Source organism: Convolutriloba macropyga, chromosome 13 (assembly GCF_964194025.1).
Source record: "Convolutriloba macropyga chromosome 13, txConMacr16.3, whole genome shotgun sequence".
Taxonomy (NCBI): domain Eukaryota; kingdom Metazoa; phylum Xenacoelomorpha; order Acoela; family Convolutidae; genus Convolutriloba; species Convolutriloba macropyga.
In genome coordinates, this window is record NC_134480.1 from 23,178,759 (window position 1) to 23,202,758 (window position 24,000).

At 35.3% G+C, this 24,000-nt stretch overlaps 1 protein-coding gene across 2 annotated transcripts in view; it reads right to left on the reverse strand.

Moving 5' to 3' along the window:
• The window catches only part of LOC142351890 (uncharacterized), a 33,642-nt gene that overhangs the window by 1,547 nt on the left and 8,095 nt on the right, over window positions 1-24,000 (reverse strand). The window contains exons 1-2 of one of the 2 annotated variants that reach the window (XM_075404143.1): window positions 13,678-13,732; window positions 1,054-1,272 (exon numbers count right to left, since the gene is read on the reverse strand). In XM_075404143.1, the coding sequence (XP_075260258.1) occupies window positions 1,054-1,212 (159 nt within the window). In that variant the 5' untranslated portion in view covers window positions 1,213-1,272; window positions 13,678-13,732. Of the gene's footprint in view, window positions 1-1,053; window positions 1,273-13,677; window positions 13,733-24,000 lie in introns of those variants that run through there. The other variant, XM_075404141.1, reaches the window with a different exon arrangement.

Genomic DNA, 24,000 nt, shown 5'->3' on the forward strand with positions numbered 1-24,000 from the left:
ATAAGGAAGATATGTACGACCTCCACTAGAGCCTTTTTGTTTCAGGTCCGCTAATCGTTGACTCAGAATTTCATTATCTCACATGGTTTAACAATTAAAAAATTTGTCATTATAAATTTTGAGAAATGGTTTTATATATCAATGTTTTTGATGGTTTAAAAAATGTTCAAAACCTGTACTTTTAGAGCACCCGTCAATTTGATTTTGCCGTTTTTTAGTAGAATTCTTTGCATATTCAAGACAACGTATGGAGCTACTCATTTGGACACTAAAAGCACCGCAAAATTTTGTCTATTCTTTTAAAGGAATATGGTGACTGCTACGTTGTCTGCACAAAAAGCGGGTTGTCAAACATTACCGTCTAAAAACGTAACTTTTTTGTAATGATGCCGGGAAGACGTTAGATCCTCTGATATGACAACAAACAATTAAACATGTTTAGATGTCAAAAAAAGTCATGCCATCAATAATAGCTAAGCTCTGCCTGTTATTCCGGTCCCAAACAGTTAACCAAAAAGAAATGCTGCTAGTAAAAATCAGATTTTACCGACGCAATTTTGCAACATGTTATTATACAAAAAAGATCCTTAAATTTTTGAATGAAAATCAAAACATAGTTTGTAAACAATTAACGTAAGTAACGGTCTTATCGACTAATATGTAATTAAAAAGGTGAAACGGTCGTTGATTTCAAAAAAACCTCTCGCTTTCAAATCGATTACCTGATAACTGTTTATAGAATTAAAAAACACGAATGATTATAATGTAGAGCAAGATAACACACTGATTTCATTTTTCAAGCGTTGAAAAAAATTATGTTATTTATAGTATTTTATATAAACATTGAATCAAATTGTGACAAAAGCTGTTTATCCTCAAAAACTTTTTTTGAGACATTCTTTTTAATATGTTAAAATGTTTTGAAATATTTTATTTTTTTAGGTCAAAGTTGGTTTTAGTTCTCAAAATACAAGTGCCGCTTTAGGAATTACTTTCGTAATCAAGTTATTTAGTAAGGTAGTGGCTGATTAGTGCTAGTCATGACAAACTTACATTTTTGATGTATAACTCGTAAGTCAAATTGGACAGATCTGCGAAATCTCCAAATTTCCAACCAATGTAGAAGTTGTGTTCGGATCTGTTCGGGTTACTGTGTCTGGCTAAGAACCTGGGACTGTAGTCTATTAGAGTTCTGTTGTAAATGATGGCCATTTTGGAGGCATATTGGAAGTCGTTAAATTTGTGGTTGAAGCCGGCGCCTATTCCGACGTCCTATTATCAAAAATAGTTGACCTCTGAAGTACATCTCAAAGTTACGTTCTTTAACTGAGGTTTAAGTCGAAAACTTTTCATTATTGATTGATTGTCCAGCATAATTAATGTTAGCTGGTAGCCCCTACAGTTGGTAAAAAACCAAAAATGCAAAGATCTAGCAACTGTACGAAGAGTCAATATCAGTTTGTTTCACAGTACCAGAATATATCAGCAAAGATGTTATTTCTTTTTTCGGCTAGAGTTGTTGGCATTTTGTCCCAAAAACTAATTAAAACGCTTAAAAATTGATGCACGCTTTATTTGTGTCTCTCTGCGGGGTTGAAAAAAATTTCTGATTTTCATTATGATTCAGGGGCAATTCAGAGAACACTGATTCTGAATTTTGCTCTGATTCAGAAAGGTTTCAGAATCGATGCAGAAACTATTCTGAAATCGCTCTGAATCAGTACTGAAAATCAAAATTTCTCTGAAATCGTTCTGAATCAGAGCTGATATTCTCTGAGCGTTAGGTACGGGTGTCAAAAACTTAACTGTAATATACGGTAGAACACATTTGATTTGCAGAACTTACAGATCACGAACTGTTAAACACCTCCCTTTAAAATAGGAGAAATTACCAAACCCTAGCAGATAGTAGACAGGATTTCAAATCAGATTACTGAAACAATTCCCACATTACGATTCTAGAGGAACAGTTCCTTTGTCCTGACGTTTGTTTGCCAAATATTTTGAGCGTTCATCGTGCGGTCAAAGTTACCTATGTCCATACTTTCGTGATTTAGTCCATGTGTCAAAAGTGTGGAGTTTTGAGCGCACGAAAGCCGCTGATGCGCTCACTTCACTTGTGTCTGAATATCTGAATATATTGACTTTCAATCAGAGATCCTAGCGTGGTTTCGTGCTTTAACATACCAAAAAAATCAGGCCTATTTGTAAATTTGGCCTCTTTCGGCCAATATGACCAAATCGCGGACAAATGTGACAACATCTAATCAGATTTGTCCACAATTTTTGTCACTACTCTCCGCAGGTCTTTTTTGCATTCAACTAGCCTACAGCCAGAGTTCTCGATTTTATTAAACATAGCTGAAAAAAATCTGAAATGGACTCGAAGTGGGAAACAGACTATCCTCTCTAGCGTAAAGCACCTCCTACATAACCATACTAAATATTTCGAAATAATAGCAGAAAAAGAAACATCAGAGAAGTAACCAACAAGAACTAACATAGCATCTGAAAAAATTTGCTTGAAATTGCTTTTCTACAGAAACTACCGGCGAAAGACCTTGTAATACAATTAGTTTGCAACAAATAGTAAAAATTTAGAGACGATCTAACCGAATCTTTAAAGGAAGAGGTTACCAAGGAAACGTAAGGGAGATAATAAAGGACAATATCGATTAACAGTATTCTCCATAAAACTTTCCACAAAAAGCAGATATGCAGGAGCCTAATCATTATTTGCCGAAGATATTGAATAAGTGTTGTGGTAGATCAGCCACTCACGCAACTTTTTGCAGAGAAAAGTCTCGCAATAACTTTAAAAGAAAAAAATAAAAAATAACTTGAAAAAAATTTTGCTTTTATGTCGGCGAAATGTGCCATGTCTGGCAATTATGAGTCTTCCCAAATTCAATTCGCAACTCTCAGCATAAGTTCTGAACAAACAGGCAAATTAATTCCGAAAAAACAGACAATATAACCAGTGAAACACAAAACTCTCCAAAGGTTAATAGAAACTGAAGAATAATACAAAAACTGCTAAAAATCTGATATTAAAAAAACAATGCAAAATGAAAAAAATATGGCTAGAGATTGCATATAAAAGTAGGATATTTAACTCAGACGGTCAAATATGCTTCCAAGCGCACTTCTAATAGATTATTTTGAATATAAATCTCTTCTTGTTGCTTTTATTTGTTAAGCCGTTTGACGAAAACATTTTTGTGCCCGTGCGACAATGACTTTTGTGTCCTGCTATAAGTAAACTCCAAAAAATAATTGATAAAAACAAGGGATCAATTTCGGAAACAACTTGAAGGGAAAAACTGACCACCCTAACTAACAAAATAAAAATCTCACATAGTAATATAAACCATTTTGAAATAACAAAATAAAAAAAAGAGTGGAAACGTAGCTGACCAGAAAAGCTGATAAAGCTTCTGATAAAAATTACTTTCTAAGTTCCAACTCTACAACTATTCGCAAAACACAAGGACTCCAAAAAAACTCCACACCAATTATTTTTAATTTTTTGTAACTGCTTCTGGCTAAGCGTTCACCCACCTGATACCTTGCAGATTTATAATAAACAACAAAAGTGCAGTGAACGAAAAAAAGAAAAAAAACATTCAAATTTGTATTATTTTTTTTTATTGGGACAATGATTCGTTATGGGACACCATGATTCTTTTCACAGTTTAATTTTACAGAACACTGGCTGATAATTCTTTAGTCAATCAGATTAGCGTATTTTGCATTTTGATGGTAAGAACCGACATTTCTAACCAGCCGGTCAAATTATGTACAAACCGGGTCATTTCTCAAAACAAAAGGTGATCCAGATCAAAGAGTCAAGAGGATAGCAAAAAGACCAAAAATGGGGGCAAAACCAAGCAAAAAATAGTCATGATTCCGATCTAAGGTCATATGTAAACTGTTCAGATTATGTTGATCTTGAGTTGCCACGGAACCCCTCCCAGTTTGAGGTCCCTGGTGGAATCATGCATGTCCAGACCGAATATGAACGCACAAGGGGGTGGCATCGTGCATTCAAAATAACATAGTATGTAAGCACTGAAAAACACACTACAGTGTGAATATGAACGCACAAAAGTCGGGTGATCGTACAAATGTCTGGTGGGAGCACAGAAGTCTGTCGAGCACAGGAAATCCTGAACATGAACGCATGATAGTGTGAACATGATGCACAATAATGTGAACATGAACGCACGAAAGTCTGGACTTGAGTTCTTTCGTGTTGGTAGGTCTGGACAGACAGGTTTCCGCCTGACACCCCAACCAAGGCAGCCAGTGATTTAATCCTGTCTCATTTTATCCGGGGACATAGCAACGCCTACTTTTCGTCTAGCAGGCAATTGCAAAACTGAAAATTTTGACTTCTAGAAGTTTCATACCTCGGTCAGGCCTATATTCTCACTTTTTTCAAAAAAAAAACCAGACAAATGTTCTGTGATCCAAACTGCAGATCGCAGATCACCTTGTGGTCACGGTTCATAACTACTTTATTAGATGCTAAAAAATCGGAGAGCTTAATCGAAACACGAATATCCAAAATGAGGATATTAAGTTGCTATTTTTGAAGAATTCACTCTTGAGGTCAACCACATTCCTTAAACGTAATATATTGGTCACTTCTTTGACAAAATGGTGTCAAATCTTGATTTCTGGGCTTCCAATAACTCCCTTCGACTCCCTCGTAATATGTAATGTTTGCGGTAGTTCGTAATAAACTCAAGTAATTAACAGAGACAAATGTATCAAAATTTTTAACAATGTATAAAAAATGGGTAGGGATATTGAAATTGGAGAAGCAGAATAAAAGAACTGTGGTCAAAATGGGAAACTTGTTCCAATGCTTTTTATTCATTTTGTCGACTATAGTTCGGTAAACTGATAGAAAGTTGACAACTACAGATCCTCGACAAAAGTTATTTCTTGATGCTATTAGTTTTGTTTATAAAACAACGTTGTAAATTGATTGCATCGAATACTAATATAACAAACATCTATGGAGAGGAAGAACAAAAAAGAATTAAAAACAATAAAGAATTAAAAACAAATTCTATAATAATTCTTCCGCAGAGAGCGTACCAAAATGCTTTACTTCTTTTAACCGTCCGGAATATTGACTGTCCTTCATCTCAAAAGAAGTCTTTCTTCTATTTAACGTTGGGACCACGAAAATAATTCCCAATGATATTAAATGGGATGCTAGACTGTGTATTAAAGCCCCTAAACATGTTTGTATTTTGTAAATCAATTCATAAACCTGGGTACAGCAGGTTATCTAATTAAATCGTTTCTCTTTACTGACAAAAAACTAAAAGCTTCAAGTAAGGCCAGTCTATGAGTTTCACTTTATTGTTGTCATAGCCCTAGTTGAGAAGAGCGAACAAAAAGGACGAAAATTTTGTAATAAATGCTGGGTATGTTCAGTTTCAAAACACAAGAAAGCGTCGGTGCATTTGGTTTCTTCGGTATTTTCGGTTTTGAAGGTAAGATGAAATTGGTATCGTCGTTTTTGGACGCAAGAGAGATTCGGTACGTTCGGTTTTAGAAACTTTAGCATGTTCGGTTTCGAACAAAGGAGACCTGTGGTATGTTTGGTTTTTAAATGTGAGAGATCATCGGTATGATCGGTAATTAAATGTAAGAGATCACGGTATGTTCGGTTTTAGATGTCAAAAATGTCGGTATTTTCATAGGAAAATATAAATTTTCTGTTTATAAATTAGTCAAAAGTTATTATACCGTTCTGTTTGCAGAGTTTCAAACGTACTTCTTTGAGAAAAATTCTGAAAGAATGTGAAAAACGTTTGAAAATTCTTCTCTGCTGGTTATCAAAACTAATTGAACGATTATAAATTTTTTTAATCTTTTTAATTCAAAAACGTAATATACTTGTTGAACTTTGAAGAGAACTCTGTTGAATAATTCGCATTCACGGAGTTTTGATATACTTTCTCGTAGTTAACATGCAAAGTTTTTGACGATTGGTTAGAAACAAACTCTATATTAATTCTTTTTCCGCAGAGCGAGTACCGAATTGCTAAATTTCTTTTAAGCCTCCCGAACGTTGAATGTCAATCATCTCAAAGATACCCACCTTTTTTCTGCGGTCTGCCTTACTAGTCTTCGGTTAAAATCCAGAAAACATAATTTCAAGGTATTTCTCTGAACATTGTCGAATCTCTCTTACGTTTAAAACTGACAATACCAAATCTCTCTTACATTAAAAAAACGGCGATACCGAACCTCTTTTAGATTTAAAAACGATGATAACGATACTACATCTTTCTTATGTTGAAAACCGAACAGAAACGTTGATACAGTCTTAAAAACTCGTAGGAAATTTTGTCGTTTTTGGCTAGAAAGGCAATCACACTGATGATTTCTTATGCTTAAATACCGAAGAGTTCTCGAGTAGGGAGTAGTAGAGCAAAATAGAACAATTTTCTAAAGCTTTTTAAAGTTGAGCAAAAACAATGAATTGCCATTAGGCTTTTTTTAACAAAAATTTAACCCCATAAATGATTTAACGGAGCCCAAGGATTCAAAAATTATAATTTGTGGCGTCAAAATAACTGGTTTCATTTTTCTCTTGAGCCCTAAAAACTGCATTTTATGTCTTTTTTCGTCAAACTGTTCGAAAGACATAATCTTTTTTATACGAGTACTGTTTCCTAGTGATTGTTTAGTTAATGAAATTTGATCGTGCATTGTCTCGCCCAATGGCTGAACTTGGTTGCCCTGAACATGAATTATATGTGAATTCAGATATATGCAAAACTGTGTAAAAATTGTGCAAAATTGTGCTAAAATGTCTTCATAGATATATTTAGGCCAGGTCTCGTCATCTCTTCTTTCAATGATGATTGGAAAGAGATAAACAACCAATTTCACTATGGTAAAAGTGTTGTTCAAAAACGACACAGTTCGTTGACAAAACTGTGCTAAAATTATACTGATTTCTTCTGCCCGTAGCATATCACCAAAGACGATCAGGTCTGATTCAGAAAAACATTGGGGAAAGTCCCAGGCCTGATTCAGACTCAAATCAGGTCATATAGAAGGCTGCAATTTATTTTTCAAATTTACAAATTTTTGTAAAATTATTCATTTTTCACAGTGCTTTACACCAATGAGCAAAACAGCGATTTTTGTTAAAAAACTACTGTTCTTCAAAATTTCGGCTAATGGGAACGCAGAGACAAATCTTGTAATCGAATAGTTAAATTAGAAATAGTGGTTGACAACTGTGGCGATTAACACAAAATTCAGTCCCTGTTTATTACCCCAAATTACCGCGCTTTTACATTCATGGTGATCATATTTAATTTATAACTTCCTTGACTTCTTATGACATCCGATCTTAACTAGCTATCTACTCTGATAATTTACTTCATTAAAAGATCAAGGGTCAACATACCACATATAACAATGTGAAAAATTGCGGACAAATCAGGTGTAAATAGCACGTGTTAGCTCCTTGTTGCATTAACTCATTTCAAAAATAACCAAGATATAAATCAGCACGTGGATTGAGCTACTTATATCTTTTCATACTTTAAACAATTAACATTATATTTTCAATACTCCTATCATGTTAAGTGTTTCTTCCGAGAAGGACATCACGAAAAAGTGATACTTTGGTCCTCCCCAATGCTTTTGTGAGTGTGTCTGCCGGCATGCGATCGGTAGGTAATTAGTTTAGCTCTAATAGTCGACTTTCGACTACATTCTGAATGAAGTGCACTTTTAATGCAAAGTGCTTTGTCTTTCCGTGATTCATCGAATTATTATTAAGAGCAATACAAGCTTGATTGTCTACAAAGACGTTTACTGACTGCTGGATTTCTAAATCTAATTCTCGTAGTAGGTTTACTAAATGTACTGCTTCCTTACTTGCCTCGACAACGGTGTTAAGCTCAGCTTCAGCTGTTGAGGTAGATACACACTTTTGTAACTTTGCACCTGAACTAGACCACAACTAGACCACCACCCCACAACTGATTGCACCTGAACCATTATTAAGTTTAAAACAAAAGCCACTTTTACTTTTTCTATTGTCTATGTTGCCTGCCCAATCTGAGTCTGAAAATCCTGTTAACTCCAGTTTCTCACTTTTTCTAAAAACCATATTCTCTGATTTTGTCCCTTTTAGGTAACGTAAACACCCTTTTGCAGCGTTCTAATACCGCTTTCCAGTATTTTGAATAAAAGAACTTAATAAATTAGCTGCGTGCGCAATCCCACTATACCCCTGTAGTCACATGATTGCACTTCTCTATGCTCTTTGTGGCTATTTCTGGTGAATCTAATTTTGACAGTTTCAGGCTAACATCTAATGGTGTTTCCAGTGTTTTCGATTCGCTCATGTTAAACTTCTCTAGCAATTTTTCTACATAAGCTTCTTGTTTTAGCTTTATCTCGTTTTCTGTTTGCTCAAATTTTATATTTAAGAACCAACAAAGATCTCCATATCTGCTAATTTGAAATCGCTCACTAACTTTTTTTTAAAGTTTTCACAAAAGTCTTTCTACATTCCTAATATCACCATATCATCTACCCAAAGCCACACTAGTCGCTCATTAGCATCTTCACTTTTCTTAATGAAAAGACACTCATCTTGAATAGCCGCTGTGAAACCTAATTGTCTGAAAATTATTTCATTGTTAAGTACCAATTTCTATCGGACTGTTTCAATCCATATAAACTTTTCCTCAACTTACAAAATAATGGATTTTCTTGCTTGTCAAATTTCTCGAACCTTTCGGGCTGTTGCTTGAAGATTTCTTCTTCGATGTCAGCGTTTAGGTATGCTGTTTTGATATCCGTTTCTTTCACTTTGGTGTTTTTATATAGTGCGTAGCTTATCAGTACACGAATTGTTGAGAGGCGTGTTGTTGGTGAGTATGTTTCGTGTTAATTGCGACCTGGAACTTGGTTAAATCATTTTGCTACGAATCTTGCCTTATACCTTGTTACCTCCCCGCTAGGACCAAACTTAAGAGCAAAGTGCCAGCTGCTACCAATGGGTCAAATTCCTTTGTTCTCTACCAGTTCCCAGGTTTTATTTTCAACTATTCAGTTGTACTCCAATTTCATTGCTTCGTACCAGTTTTTATCCCCAATTGCTTCATCAATAGACTTCGTTGTTCACAATTTCACCAAGAAAGACTACCGGGTTTAAATCTCTATCACTATCTGACTGATGCTTGTTGACTATCTCCTCCTTCAATTATTTAACTTCAATAAAAATTTTGCTTTCGTTGAAGGTAACATTCCGAGATTTTCCAACCTTAAAGACCCCTTTGTCATTTCGAATACCTATCAGATAAGTCTTACTATTGTCTGAAGACCTAAAAAATATTCCTTTGTGAGAAGTTCTATCAATCTTAACTCGAAAATTTTTTTCAACATGGACAAAAGCTGAATAACCAAACAATTTGATAGACTCTAAGTTAAGTTTCTTCTTGTACATTGCCTCAAAAGGTGTCTTTTTAATACCTGAATGGAAACAAAAGTTTTTACACTTGCCATATTAAGTGCATATGGCCAATACTCTTTTTCTAAACCTGACTGCTCTAAAAGGCATCTAGCCATTGGGGTGACTGTCCCCCGATTGCTCTCAACTTTTCCGTTTTCTTTTGGTGTGTACGGTGCCAAGAACTCAATTCTTACAACTTTTTGTCTACATAATTTTTTTATGTCATTGGAGACATATTCCCCTGCACCGTCGAAAACTAAGGTTCCTGGTTGTCCTATGTCTGCAAAGAACTGTTCAACTTTTTCAAAAGCCTCGTCCCTTGACCTCAAAAATTAAAGTTTCTGATATCTGCTAAAACTATCCACGATCCCTATTGCATACCTGTGGCCATCGACGGCTTCCGGTTGGATTGGCCCTAAAATGTCAGTATGGACAATTTCTAGGGCTTCGCTGGCTCTTGTTCCTGAGTATTTTGGTACTGGAAGTTTCTCTGATTTATTTAGCTGACATGTTTCACAGTTTGTTAAGTTGTGCTCGCTTAGCTTTAGTCCTACTGCATGATCTTTTAGTTTTTATATGTCCTCAACATTAACATGGCCCAAACGCTTATGCCACAAACTAAGGGGATCTCCGTTTGCTAAATTGCACTGCTCTGAGATTTCTTCGTAATCAATGTTGTTCCAGATAAAGAAACTATCTCTTTCCTCAAAAGGGAAAATTGCTCCGTTCTTAGTTCGTATTTCTAAAGTTCTACCAAATATAACCTCATTGCCTGTTGCTCTAAATTTTGACACTGATACCAGATTTCTTCTGTTGTTCGGAACAAGCAACGCATTACTTAATCTTAGTTTTCGCTCTGAACCATTGGAATCCAAAACCCTAATTTCAACTGTTCCTTTCTGACTAATTAAATTTTTACTGCTGTTTGCATTAGTGATGGTACCCGAATATTCCTTGTCTATATCTATGAATAAACTTTTGTCTTTGATCATATGACTGGTAGAACTTGAGTCCAAAACTAGCTCATTTGCAAGGTTTTTTTGACGTTTGAAAGAAGGAAAAGATCTCTTCTTCCTCTTCTTACTCTAAATTCTGCTCCTCAACTAAATTTTGCGAGCCCTTTCTTTTTGGATCTCCTGTTTTGACTTACAAACTTTTTCACAGGTTTCTGCTGCCTTCTACAAAATTTAACAATATGTCCGTGCTCACCACAATTAAAACATTTTATTGGGAAAGCTTTGGTTTGTTCATGAGTCGTTTTCTTAAGCCTACATTCTTTTGCTATATGTCCCATTTTCTGGTAGTTGAATTATTTCACGTTTTTTATTAAAGAAAACGCTCTCTGTTTCTGTTTTCACATTTTCATTATCGAAATTAATCAGGTCAAGCTTAATTTGCTCTAGAGTTTTCTCGTCTTTGCTGTAGTTCACGAGTGTTTCGAAGTTTTCATATTCCTTCGGAAGCCCTTTTAGAATTATTGAAATAAACATTTTTTCACTAATCCCTTCATTCACTCTTGTTAAATTGTATTGCATATCATCTGCTCTGGTGAGATAATCTACTATAATCTCACTTGAAGTCTTTTTAAGGCTCGTTAATTGTGCAATCAATTTATGTAGCTGAGCTCTCGAAACTTTTGAAGCGTTTACACAATACGTCCCAAGCTCTAGTGCCATCACCCTTATGTGGTCTAAGAAAAAGGATTGATGTTTTGTCTAAAGCCTGAACTAACTCGTACCACAAAGTCTTCTTTTTCTCTTCTAATTCTTCCCGCCCATTTTCTATAGCTTGCCTGCGCTGCTCCTCCGATGATTTATTTGTAACCGTTTGCATATAATCTAGATAGGTGGCTTCTCCACTGAGAACTTTACCAAGTTTAAGAGAGTGCACACGAGCCTCACACTGTTCAGCAAAATACAAGAAATCATTCTCATGCCCGCTGAATACCAATCTTTCTGATTTTGCGCTCATTGTTAGGCCTTCCTTACTTTCGTTTAATTTCCGTTCGTCTAAAACTAACTCGTTAACTTTAATTTTTCCCTACTGAACCAAAAACTTATGCTGCCCCAACAAATCTGCCCTTTGTTTTTCTAAGCTAGTACTGCTCTAGGTAAATATTCTTTCGTAAATATTCTTTCGGGCTGTGAAAAAAATCTTGTTCGAACTTAGATCAAAACTCCTTCCCTTTCTACAGCGTTTTTTAATCTGTTGCCTGTTGGCGGCTTTGTTACAGGGCAACAAAGCAGTGAGTCGTTATGTTTTTGAATCCAAAAACTGCTTTATAGCACCAGATTAGCACTTGTTGTATATGGTAGCACTGTTAGAGAAACAGAAAAAACACTAAGCAAAAGAGTTTGGTCGACTAAACTAATCTAGAAGTTGGTGTTCTGTTCGAGTTCTGTAATATCCTAGACAAAATTGAATGCAGGACACTGACCCTGAGCCAGGGTTTTTCTGCCGCGATTAAACACGATGAGAATACCAACACCCTCCGAGGATAATGTACTCGAACCCTAATCCTAGTCCTATTTATGAAATGTTTACCACCAATTTATGTCTCTTTCAACCAAACTTGTATCTTACAGAAGCACAGCACACACAATTGAAGATGAATAGTTGTTTAAGCTGAGCTGTTCTCAGCTATACTAAGCAATCCTGGTTCTCCGACAGCTCTGTTATACAATTGAACCTCCGCGCTCTTTACTGATCCCCCACAACAGCTCCAATGACTCTTGACTTCACGAGCAGAATCCACTGCTTAGCGACACACACTTAGCACTCCACGATTGAAGTCCCCCAACCATGTACACAAGCTCTCGACTCCACAGATGCTGTCCCCCAACCAGCTACACAAGCTGTTCACTTCACAAATAAAGTCCCCCTACCAGTTACACAAGCTTCCACCTCCACAATTGAAGTCCCCGAACCAGTTACACAAGCTTCCAACTCCACAAATGAAGTCCCCCAACCATTTATGCAAGCTTCCAACTCCAAATATGAAGGCCCTCAACCAGCCACACAAGCTTCTTACTCTTGCTTTTTCTGGTCTCATTTGGCCACTTCTTGACTACAAGGCTTGTCTCTCCTTGTCCTCTGTGTCTTCCTCCCCCAGTGATTTCAGCGACCCTCTTATTTAGCAAAGAAGTGCAGCAACAATGTTTTTTTATTTACGAGGGGGGGGGGTCGATTATTTAACTTAGAAAAGCTCTGGGCCCATAACCTGTCGGCTAATGGGAAGGCAGAGACAAATATTGTAAACGAAGAGTTAAATTAGAAATAGTGGTTGACAACTGTAGCGATTAACACAAAATTCAGTCCCTATTTATTACCCCAAATTGACGCTCTTTTACATTCATGGTGATCATATTTAATTTATAACTTCCTTGACTTCTTATGACATCCGATCTTAACTAGCTATCTACTCTGATAATTTACTTCATTAAAAGATCAAGGGTCAACATACCACATATAACAATGTGAAAAGTTGCGGACAAATCAGGTGTAAATAGCACGTGTTAGCTCCTTGTTGCATTAACTCATTTCAAAAATAACCAAGATATAAATCAGCACGTGGATTGAGGTACCTATATCTTTTCATACTTTAAACAATTAACATTATATTTTCAATACAAAAAGGGACTACTTCAACTCTCACCGGTAGTTTCAAAATTTTGCAGTTAACGTTTTGAGTTGACCCTTCAAAAAATTTGATCTTAATAGATCACCAAGCTGCCGAGAAGTTCTCAAAAATCGTCTAATTCTAATCAAAAACTGCACTTTTCTTTGTAAAATTATGTTGCTGCAAAGAGTACCATTTTTTAAAAAAAACTCCTTTTTCTTTAAAAAATCCAGGATTGTTTATCAGAAAAACTCATTGAATTAAAGTCAAAATAATTTAAACATTAAATCATACTAATAAACAACTATTTTGAGCGTGGATTGCTCATCTTTGAGCGTAGATTGCTAGATTGCTCAGCTCCATTCAAAATAAAGTTAAAGATTTTTCAAATGATTACAATAGCAGCCTTCTAGGAGAAGAATTTTGACACTGCAACACCCCCTAAAGTTATATCAGCATATAGCAGCTTCCTTCAACAAAACCAAACAAAAAGTCAAAAGAGGTAACTGTAAAACATTAGTACTAAAGAGAGGTAACATTAAAAACTTACTAATCAATTTGTAAATATTTTTTTCGATGTTTTCCTAAACAGCACAACAAACGATCTTAATGAATTCAAAATCTATAAATGCTAAAAACGTCTTCTGAAAGCAAATATTTTTTTTGTTATAATCGAAGCTTTTGATGTGAAATTAACACAAGTCATGTTGTAGCATCAGAGTCTTTAATGCCAGTTTAACTTCGCTAATTTACAGAAAAAATGCCTCAATTAAATTTTCTGCTGTCTTTTGAGCTGTCATTTTTGAGAGTTATACTGCAGTATTACAACAAAGTTGAAGAAAAATTTTATGCAGTAATGCTTTTTGAGGAACTAATTAAAGCGTCATATAGACATGATAACAAGCGTCATAACAACTTAATATCTTCCTTACTTAAAAAATTTGATCAAAAGAAAATTTAGTTTCCAATTACAAGTTAAGTTACATTCTTAACAAAACTGCACTGCGAAATGAAAACAAAATTAGCTATGACAGTGGGAAACTTACTGTCTAAAAACAGTGGGGCTTAATAAACAGCAAGGCTTCGTATCATTCCGCTTTCCTTGTCCCAAATTCTCAGATCTCGACAAAATTTTTTATAAAAAAATACCTTTTTTGCCTTACTAAAGAAAAGCGTTGAGAGGAGATTTGATATATCAAAGAATTATCATATATGAAACTTTGGAACGAGGATCCCTTGTTTGCGTGCTGAATGTTATTTTGTGGTGGAAAAACACTCTGAAGCTAGAAAAAGGGCTGATCCAGTTAGATCACTCCACTAATTTGGTTGTTTTTTTTAATATAAAAAAAGCAGTCACCTCCTTAAGCTTTTTAGCATTGATGCACCACTAAGGCATTGTTTTAAACTGCCCCAGGTTCCTTGGCGTGCCAATAGGCACGTTGAAAGGAAATGTACCTCACAAAAAAGGCTGTAAAACAAGAGAAACGTCTTGTGAAGATTTTCCATGCGATATATGTAGAAGCAATTGTACTGCATTTAGAATAAAATGCTTCAAGTGTTTCAAATGGTTTCACGTTAACTGCACATATCTATCAGATAAAAATTTTAAACACTGGGAAATTTAATGAATGTTTTTTGGGCCTGTCTACATTGTCGATCTCAAGTCGTGATTCCCCAAGATCAGTCAAACATTGAAGATGAGCTGTCTCAAAAAATTGAAGATATGAAAAACAACTTGAAATCTGAGATAGAATCATTCAAAACTGAAGTTCGCGATTGCTTTAGAACTGCTACCACTTCCGAACCAGAAAAACAACTCTCTTCAAAAGCATCATGTGACAACAATAAAACTCACTCAAAAGATTGAAAACCAAAACAAAAAAACGAATTCGTCCTTTTTGGAGGTGCTGAGAAACCTAAAATTGATACGGGAGCAACTTAATTTGTAAAAGTGATCAGCTAAAATGAGAAACAAGAATTAGATTGATCAGTCTTGTGGAATTGAAAAAATCATGGTTAAAGATATTTTCCGACTTGAAAAAATTGACGAAGCAGCAAAAAAACACGTCCAATTGTAGTTATGTTGAAAAATCCTGGAACTTTCAACAGCTCTTCATTCCGAAACAAAAATTGAAGGCAAAAAAGGTTTTTGTAAAAGCATTCTTATCGAAAGAAGACTGGGAGAAGGAAAAGAAGCTACATGTCTCTTGTTTCAAAACTGCTCAAAAACTGAGCGTTAACAGATCAGAAACCAAAAGTAGATCAAGTATGCGGTTCGTCAAAAACCACACAAAAACACGTCCATTTGTAATTATCATGACAAATTCCTGGAACTTTCAACAGGTCCTGATTTCGAATAAAAATATAAATGCTCAAAAGATTTTTCTAAAAGCCTTCTTATCGAAAGAAGATTGGGAGAAGGAAAAGAAGCTACAAGTCTTTTTTTTTCAAAACTGCTAAAAAACTGAGCATTAACAGATCAGAAATCAAAATTAGGTCAAAAGCGCTGTTCGGCAAAAACCAGTGCATAGACACAACCCTATCAGTAGACAAACATGTCAGAAGCTAGGTAATCACACAACCTCACGTTCATGACCGGCGGGCAACAAATTACGGTCAATTTTAACAATTGACCGCGGACTTGTTCAATACATCTTTCTAAAGGAACATTATATTGACATACTTTGATTAACAAAACATGGTTTATAGACGAAATAATAAATTCAGATACTTTCTCAACGCAGCATTTTTTCTATGCAGTCAAGAAGAGATAGAAAAGTTGAAACTCACGGTAGTACTCTTATTGCTCACAAAAAACTTTTGTTTCAATGAAGACACAGAAATTGAAACAAACTTAGATTTTTATTAATTTCCGCTTATTTCCTGAACGACTTTTTATTTTCTTTTTGATTCTTAGTCCTTTTTTGATTCTAGTACTCGGAAAAATACTGATGTCGTTTTAAAACTTGAAAAACTGACTGCTATACATTTTTCAGCTGGAATGACTACGGATATGCATCTTAGAAGAAGTAAAATTTATTGAACCTTTGATCAATACTTAACTCAAACTGCTGTCCCGACGTTTTACTATGCAATAATCTCTAGCAATGTGATTTTTCTCAGCAGACATTTTCGTCAGATGCACAAGAAAAGAACAAAAATCTCTCTTCCAAAAACTTACTATCAAGAAGGCAGATAGGCAATTATTCATGTCTCATTTTGAAATCCCCACTATGTTGAACAGGTGTCCCAATGACCTGATACATTGTTTTTATTCAGATTTTTTATAATGCTTGCGAAGATTTAATACATCATGCAACAAAACGTTAGCTTGCAAAACCCTCTTACAATTTTCTTATAGTGCTCACTTGGAAAACAAGTTGAAGACGCTGAGGGAAACAAAAAGAAGATTGGAGAGAGTTAGAAATTTACTGTGTTGCTTAAGGATAAACAAAATTTTCATCGAGGGTTTCTGTATTGACACAAAAGATGATGCATACAAATTTGTGCGCAAACTAATTCAAGAACAAACTTTCTCTTCAATTTATAGCGATATAATGCTAAAATTGTTGCGTCTGAAACAGCCCAATCAGAACTTTTCTGTACGATATCACTTTCAACGCAATTGAAGTGCTAGAAAAAATATCACCAATTAATTCTGGCGTCGTTTCTTATTATCAGATAACACCATTACTAATTAAATACTCAGCGCCGTACGTCATAAACCGTATATTAATTTTTTTTGGTTGCATTTTTAACGCTTACAAGTTTTTTAATGTCTGGAGAAACGTAAACGTGCGTTCTCATCACAAAAATGGTAGCAAACTGGATATTAGAAATTACAGACCAATTGTAAAGCTCTGAAATTTCTATTGTCTTTCAAGGAAGATTTTACAAACAAGTTAAGAAAACAGTTGAAAAGGCAGCCATGCGCTGCGCAAAAAGATTTTTGGCCATTCCAACCATCAGTAACTCAATTGTTACTAAAATGTGATAACTTATATGAAACCTCAGATGACATTTCATCCCCGCAAAAGGTTTACTTGGATATTGCCAAATATTTAATACAATTACTTTTGATATTGCTCTTCAAAAGCTCAATCATTTTGTAATTGATGAAAATCTTTTGAATTTTTTTTTGCTTTGTATCTTGTTACTCGACAACAGAGAGTAAAAATGCAGACAGTCACACAATTTTCTCCCAAATTTCGAGCGGTGGTCCTCAGGGATCAATATTTGCTGTATCATTGCACTCCGTGTACATAAATGAACTACCTGATTAACATATTAATAATATGCCGATGATTCAAAAATGCCGATGATTCGAAAATATTTGTCCAGATTTCAGGATAAGAAGGGCATCATTTTGATATAAATAGAGCCGTTGATCTGGCTCAAACAATTAAACTTCAACTTTGACAAATACAACATTCTCGAGTTCTTATACAAAAATACATATGATTCGTCCACAGTGTTGTTTGTATAAGGTATTGGTATCAAGGAACGAAAAACAAATTAAAGACTTCGGAATTATTTTTACGTCCAATATGTCTTAGAATTATCCGCTCGATATGACCATACAGAAAGGATGTCAGAAATTGAATCATCCAAGACGCGCAATACCCTGCATCACAACAGAAACTGTCTGTCAAATGCACATTGGTGAAAACTTATGTATTTTCTTCGGGCTTTTATGCATCAAATGTCTGGAACCTAGGACATCTGTATCATCAACGCTTGAAAAGACTGCAAAGATCATGTTTAAAATTGATAACTTGCCATTCAATTTTGGGTTAGAAGGAATGGGTTAATAGATTCATTCTTTTGCCAATCTGTTATTTTCTAGTTTCTAAAAACCATTATCTGCCTAATATGAATTCACTGGGCTTAAATTCTATGAATGGCTCAGGCCACTGTTCAAAATTTTTCGGTTGTGCAAAGACCAGATCAAATGAAATATTTTTTATCGAAGCCAGAAAAAATTCTTTGGCTCAACTAAACAGTTCTCCTAACTATTCACCACATAAAAAACCATATCAGTTTCGAAGAGAATTGAAAAACTTTTTTGAAGGAAAATTAGTGAATAGATTACCCTTCAGGGTGAAAAAATTTCGATAAATTTTAATTACTGAAACTTGATTTTGCCCTAATCTGGGGACTACCAAGCTGGTTGTAACTATGTTTGGTTGAATTTATTATATTATTAACTTTATTAAGGAGAATCAACTTCTTTAAAGAGCTTGAAGCAAATTTTCATCAAAATTATAAAAACCGCTTTTCCATAAAAGCTGAAGATCTCAAAAGTGAGCTTTGAGAGCAAATTAATAAATATATGGACATCAAATTATGTGAAAACAGGCCACTTTCTCTCCGTGTCTCCGTTTTATAAGGTTGATGACTTTTTGTGAAAGAATCTGATTTTATATAGGACTTAAAAGAACCCAGGTTGAGGTCCCAGACGGAAAGTCGATATGTCCAGACCCAGATGAACGCACGACGGGGGTGTCGTGCGTTCAAATTTACATGGTCTGGAAACAAGGAAAAACGAACGAAAGTCTGATCATGAACGCACGAATAGTCTGGTGAACGCACGAAAGTCTGATCATGAACGCACGAATAGTCTGGTGAACGCACGAAAGTCTGATCATGAACGCACGAATAGTCTGGTGAACGCACGAAGGTCTGATGAACGCACGAAAGTCTGGTGAACGCACGAAAGTCTGGTGAACGCACGACTAAGATGCACCACTAAGGCATTGTTTTAAACTGCCCCAGGTTCTTTGGCGTGCCAATAGGCACGTTGAAAGGAAATGTACCTCACAAAAAAGGCTGTAAAACAAGAGAAACGTCTTGTGAAGATTTTCCATGCGATATATGTAGAAGCAATTGTACTGCATTTAGAATAAAATGCTTCAAGTGTTTCAAATGGTTTCACGTTAACTGCACATATCTATCAGATAAAAATTTTAAACACTGGGAAATTTAATGAATGTTTTTTGGGCCTGTCTACATTGTCGAGCTCAAGTCGTGATTCCCCAAGATCAGTCAAACATTGAAGATGAGTTGTCTCAAAAAATTGAAGATATGAAAAACAACTTGAAATCTGAGATAGAATCATTCAAAACTGAAGTTCGCGATTGCTTTAGAACTGCTAACACTTCCGAACCAGAAAAACAACTCTCTTCAAAAGCATCATGTGACAACAATAAAACTCACTCAAAAGATTGAAAATCAAAACAAAAAAACGAATTCGTCCTTTTCGGAGGTGCTGAGAAACCTAAAACTGATACGGGAGCAACTTATTTTGTAAAAGTGATCAGCTAAAATGAGAAACAAGAATTAGATTGATCAGTCTTGTGGAATTGAAAAAATCATGGTTAAAGATATTTTCCGACTTGAAAAAATTGACGAAGCAGCAAAAAAAACACGTCCAATTGTAGTTATGTTGAAAAATCCTGGAACTTTCAACAGCTCTTCATTCCGAAACAAAAATTGAAGGCAAAAAAGGTTTTTGTAAAAGCATTCTTATCGAAAGAAGACTGGGAGAAGGAAAAGAAGCTACATGTCTCTTGTTTCAAAACTGCTCAAAAACTGAGCGTTAACAGATCAGAAACCAAAAGTAGATCAAGTATGCGGTTCGTCAAAAACCACACAAAAACACGTCCATTTGTAATTATCATGACAAATTCCTGGAACTTTCAACAGCTCTTCATTCCGAAACAAAAATTGAAGGCAAAAAAGGTTTTTGTAAAAGCATTCTTATCGAAAGAAGACTGGGAGAAGGAAAAGAAGCTACATGTCTCTTGTTTCAAAACTGCTCAAAAACTGAGCGTTAACAGATCAGAAACCAAAAGTAGATCAAGTATGCGGTTCGTCAAAAACCACACAAAAACACGTCCATTTGTAATTATCATGACAAATTCCTGGAACTTTCAACAGGTCCTGATTTCGAATAAAAATATAAATGCTCAAAAGATTTTTGTAAAAGCCTTCTTATCGAAAGAAGATTGGGAGAAGGAAAAGAAGCTACAAGTCTTTTTTTTTCAAAACTGCTAAAAAACTGAGCATTAACAGATCAGAAATCAAAATTAGGTCAAAAGCGCTGTTCGGCAAAAACCAGTGCATAGACACAACCCTATCAGTAGACAAACATGTCAGAAGCTAGGTAATCACACAACCTCACGTTCATGACCGGCGGGCAACAAATTACGGTCAATTTTAACAATTGACCGCGGACTTGTTCAATACATCTTACTAAAGGAACATTATATTGACATACTTTGATTAACAAAACATGGTTTATAGACGAAATAATAAATTCAGATACTTTCTCAACTCAGCATTTTTTTATGCAGTCAAGAAGAGATAGAAAAGTTGAAACTCACGGTAGTACTCTTATTGCTCACAAAAAACTTTTGTTTCAATGAAGCCACAGAAATTGAAACAAACTTTGATTTTTATTAATTTCCGCTTATTTCCTGAACGACTTTTTATTTTCTTTTTGATTCTTAGTCCTTTTTTGATTCTAGTACTCGGAAAAATACTGATGTCGTTTTAAAACTTGAAAAACTGACTGCTATACATTTTTCAGCTGGAATGACTACGGATATGCATCTTAGAAGAAGTAAAATTTATTGAATCTTTGATCAATACTTAACTCAAACTGCTGTCCCGACGTTTTACTATGCAATAATCTCTAGCAATGTGATTTTTCTCAGCAGACATTTTCGTCAGATGCACAAGAAAAGAACAAAAAACTCTCTTCCAAAAACTTACTATCAAGAAGGCAGATAGGCAATTATTCATGTCTCATTTTGAAATCCCCACTATGTTGAACCAGTGTCCCAATGACCTGATACATTGTTTTTATTCAGATTTTTTATAATGCTTGCGAAGATTTAATACATCATGCAACAAAACGTTAGCTTGCGAAACCCTCTTACAAGTTTTCTCATAGTGCTCACTTGGAAAACAAGTTGAAGACGCTGAGGGAAACAAAAAGAAGATTGGAGAGAGTTAGAAATTTACTGTGTTGCTTAAGGATAAACAAAATTTTCATCGAGGGTTTCTGTATTGACACAAAAGATGATGCATACAAATTTGTGCGCAAACTAATTCAAGAACAAACTTTCTCTTCACTTTATAGCGATATAATGCTAAAATTGTTGCGTCTGAAACAGCCCAATCAGAACTTTCTGTACGATATCACTTTCAACGCAATTGAAGTGCTAGAAAAAATATCACCAATTAATTCTGGCGTCGTTTCTTATTATCAGATAACACCATTACTAATTAAATACTCAGCGCCGTACGTCATAAACCGTATATTAATTTTTTTTGGTTGCATTTTTAACGCTTACAAGTTTTTTAATGTCTGGAGAAACGTAAACGTGCGTTCTCATCACAAAAATGGTAGCAAACTGGATATTAGAAATTACAGACCAATTGTAAAGCTCTGAAATTTCTATTGTCTTTCAAGGAAGATTTTACAAACAAGTTAAGAAAACAGTTGAAAAGGCAGCTATTTGCTGCGCAACATGGTTTTTGGCCATTCCAACCATCAGTAACTCAATTGTTACTAAATTGTGATAACTTATATGAAACCTCAGATGACATTTCATCCCCGCAAAAGGTTTACTTGGATATTGCCAAATATTTAATACAATTACTTTTAATATTGCTCTTCAAAAGCTCAATCATTTTGTAATTGATGAAAATCTTTTGAATTTTTTTTTTTGCTTTGTATCTTGTTACTCGACAACAGAGAGTAAAAATGCAGACAGTCACACAATTTTCTCCCAAATTTCGAGCGGTGGTCCTCAGGGATCAATATTTGCTGTATCTTTGCACTCCGTGTACATAAATGAACTACCTGATTAACATATTAATAATATGCCGATGATTCAAAAATGCCGATGATTCGAAAATATTTGTCCAGATTTCAGGATAAGAAGGGCATCATTTTGATATAAATAGAGCCATTGATTTGGCTCAAACAATTAAACTTCAACTTTGACAAATACAACATTCTCGAGTTCTTATACAAAAATACATATGATTCGTCCACAGTGTTGTTTGTATAAGGTATTGGTATCAAGGAACGAAAAACAAATTAAAGACCTCGGAATTATTTTTACGTCCAATATGTCTTAGAATTATCCGCTCGATATGACCATACGGAAAGGATGTCAGAAATTGAATCATCCAAGACGCGCAATACCCTGCACCACAACAGAAACTGTCTGTCAAATGCACATTGGTGAAAACTTATGTATTTTCTTCGGGCTTTTATGCATCAAATGTCTGGAACCTAGGACATCTGTATCATCAACGCTTGAAAAGACTGCAAAGATCATGTTTAAAATTGATAACTTGCCACTCAATTTTGGGTTAGAAGGAATGGGTTAATAGATTCATTCGAAATCGGCTTTTGCCAATCTGTTATTTTCTAGTTTCTAAAGACCCTTATCTGCCTAACATGAATTCACTGGGCTTAAATTCTATGAATGGCTCAGGCCACTGTTCAAAATTGATCGGTTGTGCAAAGACCAGATCAAATGAAATGTTTTTTATTGAAGCCAGAAAAAATTCTTTGGCTCATTAAACAGTTCTCCTAACTATTCACCACATAAAAAACCATATCAGTTTCGAAGAGAATTGAAAAACTTTTTTGAAGGAAAATCAGTGAATAGATTACCCTTCAGGGTGAAAAAATTTCGATAAATTTTAGTTACTGAAACTTGATTTTGCCCTAATCTGGGGACTACCAAGCTGGTTGTAACTATGTTTGGTTGAATTTATTATATTATTAACTTTATTAAGGAGAATCAACTTCTTTAAAGAGCTTGAAGCAAATTTTCATCAAAATTATAAAAACCGCTTTTCCATAAAAGCTGAAGATCTCAAAAGTGAGCTTTGAGAACAAATTAATAAATATATGGACATCAAATTATGTGAAAACAGGCCACTTTCTCTCCGTGTCTCCGTTTTATAAGGTTGATGACTTTTTGTGAAAGAATCTGATTTTATATAGGACTTAAAAGAACCCAGGTTGAGGTCCCAGACGGAAAGTTGATATGTCCAGACCCAGATGAACGCACGACGGGGGTGTCGTGCGTTCAATTTTACATGGTCTGGAAACAAGGAAAAACGCACGAAAGTCTGATCATGAACGCACGAATAGTCTGGTGAACGCACGAAAGTCTGATCATGAACGCACGAATAGTCTGGTGAACGCACGAAAGTCTGATCATGAACGCACGAATAGTCTGGTGAACGCACGAAAGTCTGATCATGAACGCACGAATAGTCTGGTGAACGCACGAAAGTCTGATCATGAACGCACGAATAGTCTGGTGAACGCACGAAAGTCTGATCATGAACGCACGAATAGTCTGGTGAACGCACGAAGGTCTGATGAACGCACGAAAGTCTGGTGAACGCACGAAAGTCTGGTGAACGCACGACTAAGATGCACCACTAAGGCATTGTTTTAAACTGCCCCAGGTTCCTTGGCGTGCCAATAGGCACGTTGAAAGGAAATGTACCTCACAAAAAAGGCTGTAAAACAAGAGAAACGTCTTGTGAAGATTTTCCATGCGATATATGTAGAAGCAATTGTACTGCATTTAGAATAAAATGCTTCAAGTGTTTCAAATGGTTTCACGTTAACTGCACATATCTATCAGATAAAAATTTTAAACACTGGGAAATTTAATGAATGTTTTTTGGGCCTGTCTACATTGTCGAGCTCAAGTCGTGATGCCCCAAGATCAGTCAAACATTGAAGATGAGTTGTCTCAAAAAATTGAAGATATGAAAAACAACTTGAAATCTGAGATAGAATCATTCAAAACTGAAGTTCGCGATTGCT